The sequence below is a fragment of the Brassica rapa genome, chromosome A01 (assembly GCF_000309985.2).
Source record: "Brassica rapa cultivar Chiifu-401-42 chromosome A01, CAAS_Brap_v3.01, whole genome shotgun sequence".
Taxonomy (NCBI): domain Eukaryota; kingdom Viridiplantae; phylum Streptophyta; class Magnoliopsida; order Brassicales; family Brassicaceae; genus Brassica; species Brassica rapa.
Window position 1 is genome coordinate 25,418,806 of NC_024795.2, and position 9,562 is coordinate 25,428,367.

Below are 9,562 nucleotides of genomic sequence, written 5' to 3' on the forward strand. Positions count from 1 at the left end.
GGAAAATATCAAAACCTAATACAAGAATACAAATTTGGGAACAAGACAATAGTACTTCTGTGGTACTCAAATAACTAGAATAATATTCTCTTTAAGAAAAAATCTTATCTTCTGTTAACGTGGCGGCTTATAACATGTGTTTTTTCACTAAATTTACACTCAAATAATAAAATAAAAAGAAGTAAGAAGAAAAATAAAATAAAAGCCGTTAAAATAAATATCGTTTCTGATTTTAATTTCATCAATATAATTAACACCCCACTCTTCACAGGAACATTCACCACTCTCACTCATCAGTGTCAAACAATGGCATCATCTATCAACGAAATATTCTCCAAAGATAATTTCAAGAAAAACAAGAAACTTGTTTTACTATCAGCTGCCGTAGCATTGCTCCTCGTGGCTGCCGTCACCGGAATCGCCGCCGGAGCTTCAAAAGCCAACGGAAACAGAAAAGAACCTCTATCACCGTCCTCTCACGCCGTGCTAAGATCCGCTTGCAGCTCCACGCTGTACCCTGAGCTCTGCATCTCCGCCGTGGCCACGTCTGGCGGCGTCAAACTGACGTCGCAGAAAGACGTCATTGAGGCCTCGCTTAACCTAACAACAACCGCCGTGGAACACAATTACTTCACCGTGAAGAAACTGATCAAGAACATGAAAGGACTGACTCCACGTGAGAAGACGGCGCTTCATGACTGTTTGGAGACTATTGATGAGACCCTTGATGAGCTTCATGAGACATTAGAAGATCTCCAAATGTATCCTAACAAGAAAACTCTGAGGGAACACGCCGGTGATCTCAAAACCCTAATAAGCTCTGCCATTACCAACCAGGAGACTTGTCTCGATGGATTCTCTCATGATGATGCTGACAAGAAAGTTCGTAAGTTCTTGTTGAAGGGTCAGGTATGTAAAAACATCCATTCTTTACCCATTACGGCTATCATGTGGAATTGCATAATAACTAAATATAAATACGTGAAATGTATAAGATAAGATCAGTATGAAAAAAAATTGATTTAATTTAAAATTTTCAAATGTGGACAGATAAAATGCATTTGTTTTGGTTCAATAAATTTAGTATGGAATCTGAAATGGCTCAACATAACGTCACTATTCTGTTATTTCATCGCGGGGCTACGAATGAATGCGATGAAACAAAAATTATAGATAACAAGAAAACTAAATAAATCACACATCGCATCACATTACTTTGACAATTCTCTATGTTTTTTTGTCACAATACAATTCTCTATATTTTTATTGGTATTTACTTTCTGATAATGAAATGTTGTTAGCTAGTGCCTAGTGTTGGTAGAAATAGTTGCTATCAGTTGCTATTGGAGTGTATTTCATTCTAAAAATTTGTGATAACATGATTATTTTTAATAGGCATGTGCATTTTACCGGGACCCAAAAATCTGATCCAGAACCGACCGAAAATACCCAATCTCAAAACGAACAAAAAGTTTACAAATACCTATTAGATCTAAAATTTCTCTACCGGAAGAACCATAACCGAAAAAACCGACCGAATAGACCCGGATCCGAAAAGAACTGATCTAAATAGACCCGTCCCGATAAAAACCGATTCATACCCGATTTAAAACATGAATACTCAAACTATGATTTGTTTGTATTCTATTTTCCATATTTTATTTTTATGAGTTAGTTGAAAATACTTTTTTGTTTTTTTTTTGAAAAAAAAATAATTTTTTTTGTTTTGTAGCATTTTTCAAGTAATACGATGTTTTAAATGTAGAATTTAAAGTTTAAAAATGTTTTATTTTAATTATTAATTAAATTATTTTTGTAAAATTTTATATATATGACATATTTTAACTAAATTTGATGGGGTTAGGGTATTGTATGTTTTTTTAGATCATAAATATCCGAACCTAATCTAGACTCAAAAATTACAGGTATTTTATAGACACCAAACTGACCCAAACCCGTAAAAAACCAATCCAAACCAAAAATTTACAAATACCTATTGGATGAAATTTCTAGGACCCAAAAGAAATTGGTCCAAACCGGACCAGAAAGCCCAAGCCTAGTTTTTAAATAAAGTTTTATAACGAGATAAGTTATGTGTAGGTACACGTCGAGCATATGTGCAGCAACGCCCTAGCAATGATCAAGAACATGACTGATACCGACATAGCCAACTTCGAACTAAAAGCTAAATTGTCCTCAAACAACCGTAAACTCAAGGAGGAGAAGACTCCGGAGGCCGTAGATATTGCCGGCTCCGAAGAATTAGACGCCAAGGGGTGGCCTACTTGGTTATCCGCGGGAGATAGGAGGCTTCTTCAAGGGTCTTCAGTGAGAGCCGATGCTACTGTGGCTGCTAATGGTAGCGGTAAATTCAAGACTATTGCGGCTGCCGTTGCGGCTGCCCCGGATAATAGTAAAAGGAGGTATGTGATACATATAAAAGCAGGTGTTTATAGAGAGAATGTGGAAGTGTCGAAGAAAAAAAAGAACATAATGTTTATGGGAGATGGTCGGACAAGAACTATTATTACTGGAAATAGAAACGTCGTGGACGGTAGCACCACCTTTCACTCTGCCACCGTTGGTAAGCAACTTTATTTATTTATTTTTCTTTTTGAAAAATGATTTGAATTGGCCCTTGTTTCTGGTCGAAAATCTTTACTCTTTTCAAGTACATTAAATATTCACATGTAGATTCTTAGTCTTAGTAGCCCTACAACATATGATTGATGATTCGCACGTTTAGCCTAGTGACGAGATAAATTAAATTTGAACTTGAATTGCCATAACTGAACAAAACGCTTTGTAAGACCTGGGTCATGTGCTGAGTGTTGATCCATCATTTTCTTGGCTTTTATTATTGTATCACACCCTTAATCACACGAACTCGTATAACGTCGAGATTGATCACACAAGTATAATAAGACCTCAATTCTTATTGCCTTAGAACTCACTCACATCTAAAGCTCACAACACATTAAGTTATACCACATGTTGGTATCTCCTTATATAAGACTCTAATTATCCTAAACTCATTAGGACTAACACAAATATATATTTCCTAATCCTTAAAGATAGACATAACCTATTAGGATTAGGTAGCTTGTATCCTAAGCTACTTCAAGCTTATCTCAACATTCTCCCCTTTAAGCTTGAAGTTCTTTTCTCTCAAGTCTTCCATTCCTACGAAACTTCTCATTTCCACAAACTTGATTCTCCCTAATGCTTTAGTTAAGATATCAGCCTTTTGCTTATCTCCCGAAACATGCTCCACTTCAATTTGTTCCTTCTCCACACATTCTCTTATGAAGTGATATCGGGAATGTATATGTTTACTTCTTCCATGGAAGACTGGGTTCTTAGTAAGAGCTATGGCCGATTGATTATCGATCCGTATAGTTACCTTCTCGCATGGACGTCCGGTGACTTCACTTAGCAACTCTTGTAACCACAAGGCTTGTCTTGCTGCTTCTGTTCCAGCCATAAACTCTGCCTCACATGAAGACAATGCAACAACATCTTGTTTCTGTGAACACCAAGTAATCGGGCTTTCTCCAAGATAGAATATGTGACCGGTTGTACTCTTACCATCATCAGGACAAGTGTTGTAGCTGCTGTCACTATATCCAATAAGCCTTGGCACCTTTGAAGCTACTCGTCTAAACGTTAAACCCAAGCTCGCTGTTCCCTGTAAATATCTTAAGCACTGCTTCATTGCAGCGCCATGTGATGCTCTCGGTGAGTGCATATAACGGCTCAACACTCCGACACTATAAGCTAAATCCGGTCGTGTGTGTAGTAGGTATCGCAGACATCCAACATTTCTTCTAAAGCCTGTAGCATCGATCTCTTCCTCTGTTTCCGACTTGGACAACTTCAGTCCCGCCTCCATTGGTGTTTGTACTGAATTGCATTGGCTCATCCCTGCTTCTTCTATGATCTTGCGTGCATATTGAGCTTGACTTAAGGTGATACTTCCTTCATGTTGATGAACTTCGATTCCAAGGTAATATGTTAACACGCCAAGATCACTCATATCAAACTTTGATGCCATTTTCTTCTTAAATTCTTCAATAACTTCTCGGCTTGTTCCTGTCACGAAAAGATCATCTACATAGACTGCAACTATAAGGAGATGTCCGTTTACTAGCTTCTTATATACCGATGGCTCTTTTGTGAATTTGTCGAATTTTAGCTCCACAAGTATCTTGTTAAGCTTTGTATTCCAGGCTCTCGGCGCTTGTCTCAGTCCATGCAACGCTTTGTTTAATCTATAGACCTTATTTTCTTGGCCCTTTTTCTCAAAGCCTTCAGGCTGCGATACGTACACAACTTCTTTCAGCTCGCCATGTAAGAAAGCTGTTTTTACATCCAGATGATGTACTTCCCACCCATTAGCTGCTGCTAGATTTATAAGTAGTCGTATTGTCTCTAAACGAGCTACTGGAGTGAAGACCTCGTCAAAGTCTACTCCATATTGCTGCACGTATCCTTTTGCTACAAGTCGAGCCTTAAACTTATTGATTGTACCATCTGCGTTTCGTTTAAGCTTGAAAACCCACTTCAAACCAATTGCTTTAGCTCCATATGGCAAGTCGACCAGCACCCAAGTATCGTTTTTGACAATGGAATCGATCTCATCTTCACAAGCTTTTGTCCACTTCTTTGATTTCTTTGCTTCTGAGAAGCTTAAAGGCTCATCATTGAGGCACAGCAACAACCTCTCGCCTTCTTCGAATGCGAACATGAGGTAGTCCTCTAGATACTTTGGTTTGCTGGACACTCGTGTTGACCGTCGTAGAGTTGGCTGTGAAGCTTCCTCTTCATCGGATTCGACCTCCCCTGTTTCGAGCTCGTTGCTCTGTTTTTCTGCATCATCTTCTTTGTGTTCTGTTTCAGTGTCTCCAATCACTTTGAGTTTATCAAAGCTCGTCTTCTCTTTATATCTCTCTTCAATCCCATGGTTTCCATATTCTCCAATGGTCACAGTGAAACTTTCATCACTCGTCTCTTGTTCATGTTCGTTGTTGTTTTTCCCCCAGTTCCAGCTCTTTGTTTCGTTGAACACGACGTCTCGACTCACAATCACTCTGCGACTTTCTGGATCATATAGCCGGCAAGCCTTTGATCCAGGTTCTGTTCCAAGATTTACCAACATCTTTGATCTATCATCTAGCTTCTTCAGCTGTGATTTCTCGATTTTCGCATATCCGATGCATCCAAATACTCTAAGGTGATCGATGTTTGGCCTCTTCTCGTGATATAGCTCATATGGAGTTTTATCTTTGAGTGCTCTTGTTGCGATCCTGTTCAAGAGATAGGTTGAATGTCGAGTTGCTTCTCCCCAAAAATAGTTTGGCATATCCATATGTTTGAGTATACTGCGAGTCATCTCCATTAAGGTTCTATTGCGTCTTTCTACAACGCCATTCTGCTGTGGACTGTACGGAGCTGTGAGGTGTCTTTTTATTCCTGATAGTTCGCAGTAGCCATTAAACTCGCTTGAAACAAATTCTCCTCCTCTATCTGTTCTAAACGTTTGAATCTTCTTTCCCGTTTCTTGTTCTACTAGGTTTTTGAACTTTTTGAATGTCTCAAAAGCTTGGCTTTTCTCTGACATCAGAGACGTCCACATGTACCTTGAGTAGTCATCAATGAGAACAAATATGTAGCGTTTTCCGGCTTGAGATTTTGGTGTTATCGGGCCACAAAGATCTCCATGTATCAGCTGTAGCTTCTCGGTGGCTCGATAGTGTGTAGCTTGCGGAAATACGCGTCTCGTCTGCTTTCCCATTAGGCAAGAATGACAGACTTCACTCTCAACGTTCATACTTGGCATTCCTATCACAAGCTTTCGTTGCATCATTGACCTCATCGTTTCGTGATTTACGTGACCCAACCTTGCGTGCCACTTGCTTGATTCGCTTGCCATGGTTAGGTGAACTTTTGAGTCGTCCGTTATACCCATATGGACTTTGTACAAACGGTTTCTTGATCTCCTTGCCGTCACAAGTACTTTCCCTTTTTGATCATGCATAGTTAACTGCTCGCCACTCATATGAACGTCACAACCTGCTTCAGTTGCTTGACCTAGACTGATTATATTGCTTTTTAATGCGGGAATATAGTACACATCTGTCATCTTCCTTGATTCTCCATTCATGTCGATGAATGATATCGTTCCTTTGCCTCTGATATCAATGCGGGAATCATCACCGAAGCGTACTTTTCCTGTAATTTCTTTGTTAATAGTTGAAAAATATCGCTTATCTCCTGTCATGTGGTTGCTTGCGCCATTATCGAGATACCACATATTTTCTCCTGCATTTGTTTCGAACTTCTCGGGGACTACGTTCTTCTCATTTAAGAAGACCAGCTCGTGCATCATGAGCTCGTCTGCGTTCCGTGTCTCATCCTTCTCGATTTCTTGTGTCTCTTGGAGTTTGAGATGAAGATCCGGGCAGTCTGCAACAAAGTGTCCGGTTTTATCACACCGATAACATGTAATTCTTGAATAGTCGAAATTTCTTCCACGTCCTCTTCCTCTACCAAAGTAGTGTCCTCCTCGACCTCTACCTCTATAGTCTCTGTTATAACCTCGACCTTGATAGCCACCAGAACTTGTCGATCCGCCATTGTTGCTTTGATTAGACAGATTTTGTTGGTTTTCGCTATTTGCATACATAAGTTTTCCTTTTTCTTCTTCTGCTTCTGTTTCCTCAGATACACGTTCCTCGTATGCTTTCAAACGCCCTATTATGTCTTCAAAGCCTGTATTATTTAAGTCTAGTACTTGCTCCAAAGAAGCCACGATTTGTATGTACTTCTTTCTTGGGAGACACTTAAGAAATTTTCGGACGAGTTTCGGTTCTTCAATAGTGACTCCTAACGCTGCAGATTTTGATGAAATTTCAGAGAGTTTTCCAGCAAAATCATCAATCTTCTCGGAGTCTTTCATCTGCAACCGATCGAACTCAGCCATTAACGTTTGCAGTCGTGCCTCTCTTACTCTTTCAGCTCCCATATGTCTCAGTTTAATCGCATCCCACACCTTTTTTGCTGTATCAAGCTCTCCTACTTGAAGTATAAGAGCCTCCGGGATAGATTGGAACAACAAAGCTGTAGCTAAGTCGTTCTTCTCACCATCTGCAGATTCTGTCTCAATCACTTCCCAAGCTTTGTGTACTTTCAACGTTATCTTCATTCTCATAGCCCACACCGTGTAGTTGCTCGAGGTGAGCATCGGACACTTAATAGATGAGGAACTTCCGCCTTCTTTCTTCATCGTCACCGGAATTACTTCTCCCATATCTTTTCTGTGGCTCTGATACCACTTATTGTATCACACCCTTAATCACACGAACTCGTATAACGTCGAGATTGATCACACAAGTATAATAAGACCTCAATTCTTATTGCCTTAGAACTCACTCACATCTAAAGCTCACAACACATTAAGTTATACCACATGTTGGTATCTCCTTATATAAGACTCTAATTATCCTAAACTCATTAGGACTAACACAAATATATATTTCCTAATCCTTAAAGATAGACATAACTTATTAGGATTAGGTAGCTTGTATCCTAAGCTACTTCAAGCTTATCTCAACATTCATTCTTATGCTTTTCTAGTTCACTTGTCGTGGATTGGGTTAATGGCTCATCCACTCGTGCAGAGAGCCTTTAACCCTTTTTTTTTCTTGTTTAATTGTTGTTGACTTCTATCCGATCGTGTCCTTGTTTACATTTGTTAAATCATTTCATTAAAGTACACATTAGTTATCATCACATCTCAAGCTGCATTTAATTTCTTTTCCACTTTTAAAAATATTTTATATGAAGATAAAAACTATAAATCCGTTTAACTAAAGTGATATTCCAGCAAAACAAGTTTTGTGTTTATCGTCCTTTTAACTAATGATGCCGTTAAACTAATTCATATTCTATTCCTGTGGGGTCCAGCTGCTGTCGGCGAGAGATTTCTAGCGCGTGACATCACTTTCCAAAACACGGCGGGTCCGTCGAAGCATCAAGCAGTGGCTCTCCGTGTCGGTTCTGACTTCTCCGCTTTTTACCAATGCGATATGTTAGCTTACCAAGATACTCTTTACGTCCACTCTAACCGTCAGTTTTTCGTCAAGTGCCTCATCGCCGGAACGGTCGACTTCATCTTCGGAAACGCCGCTGTCGTTCTCCAAAACTGCGACATCCACGCTCGCCGACCAAACTCCGGCCAGAAAAACATGGTCACGGCACAAGGAAGGACCGATCCTAACCAGAACACTGGGATAGTTATCCAAAAATGTAGGATCGGTGCCACGTCGGATTTACAGCGCGTGAGAAGTCATTTTCCGACATATCTTGGTCGGCCGTGGAAAGAGTATTCACAAACAGTGATAATGCAGTCGGATATCTCGGACGTGATCCGACCGGAAGGGTGGTTCGAGTGGACCGGGACGTTTGCGTTGAACACTTTGACTTATAGAGAGTATGCGAATAAAGGAGCAGGGGCTGGAACTGCAAGGAGAGTGAAGTGGAGGGGCTTTAAGGTAATCACAGCTGCTTCTGAAGCTCAAAGATATACTGCTGGTCAGTTTATCGGCGGTGGAGGCTGGTTACGCTCGACCGGGTTCCCTTTCTCGCTTGGTCTTTAATTGAGATGTTATTGTTGTGAAGTGTACTGTGTATGTAACCTATATATTGTTGGTCGAATAATTGTTGATTTTATCAATAATTTAAACTGTGTTTGCGTTGTGTGTTTTCATTTCTTTTCTAGATCGTAGTATTGGAGATTAGTTGAGACTGATCACCATTTGATTCTTATACAAATTATTGTGAGTTTATAAATGATTTTGGCTATCTCTCGAACCCGTCCATTATCTGATTTTTCACTGTATTTTTATCTAGAACATGTTGGGTAATGTTTTTTAATATATGGATTACCATTTTATGTTTCTTTCATGTTGTTTTAGTTTTGATTCACGAAACGTACATTTAACCGAGTCTAAAATATTTTGAGCTTATCTATAATATTAAAAGAGAATGAATTTTGAAAAATCTACTTATGTAAAATTACTGCACCCACTCTTTTTTTTTTTACTCAAATTGATTTTAGATAAATAAAGAGACAAAGCCCATTAACCTTACAAAGGCCCACGGCCAACCGACACAAAGGCCCAAAGCCCAATCCTAAAACCACAAAAACATGCAAAGCAAGATTATTAGGTATTATGGTCTACCTTATATTTGGCCGACCAATATCTTACCTTACTTTACTCCTAACAATAATTTATTATCTTTGTATTCATTACATGTCGCATATCCTATATATATTAATTGAGAAACATTACAATTTTTTTTGTAACCACATGTCATCACTAAGATGATTTTTAAAATCATTAGATAAATATGTTGGACCATCTATTTATATAATAAGTTTTTACTAAACTAACCATAAATTCATTATTAATGTTCTTTAATATTTCCTTAAATAAAAGTTACAGAATTGCATAATGTGGCTAAAGCCTATATGGTAATTAATGATTTTTAATAATTAAGA

General features: G+C 38.9%; 1 protein-coding gene across 1 annotated transcript; it reads left to right on the forward strand.

The window, feature by feature from the left end:
- The first annotated feature begins 205 nt into the window (after window positions 1-205).
- On the forward strand, window positions 206-8,767 carry LOC103842134 (pectinesterase/pectinesterase inhibitor 3). The gene is made up of 3 exons (XM_033286954.1): window positions 206-909; window positions 2,101-2,584; window positions 7,966-8,767. Exons 1-3 carry the CDS (start codon window positions 307-309, stop codon window positions 8,655-8,657), a joined length of 1,779 nt encoding a protein of 592 aa, XP_033142845.1. The 5' UTR covers window positions 206-306; the 3' UTR covers window positions 8,658-8,767.
- The last annotated feature ends 795 nt before the right edge of the window (window positions 8,768-9,562 follow it).

What these genes read in the sequence shown, in the direction of transcription:
- LOC103842134 (XM_033286954.1), top strand. Translation starts at nt 307, where the DNA reads ATGGCATCATCTATCAACGAAATATTCTCCAAAGATAATTTCAAGAAA. An exon ending in AGTTCTTGTTGAAGGGTCAG is followed by an intron (nt 910 to 2,100) that starts GTATGTAAAAAC and finishes AGTTATGTGTAG; the next exon opens with GTACACGTCGAGCATATGTG. An exon ending in CTTTCACTCTGCCACCGTTG is followed by an intron (nt 2,585 to 7,965) that starts GTAAGCAACTTT and finishes TGTGGGGTCCAG; the next exon opens with CTGCTGTCGGCGAGAGATTT.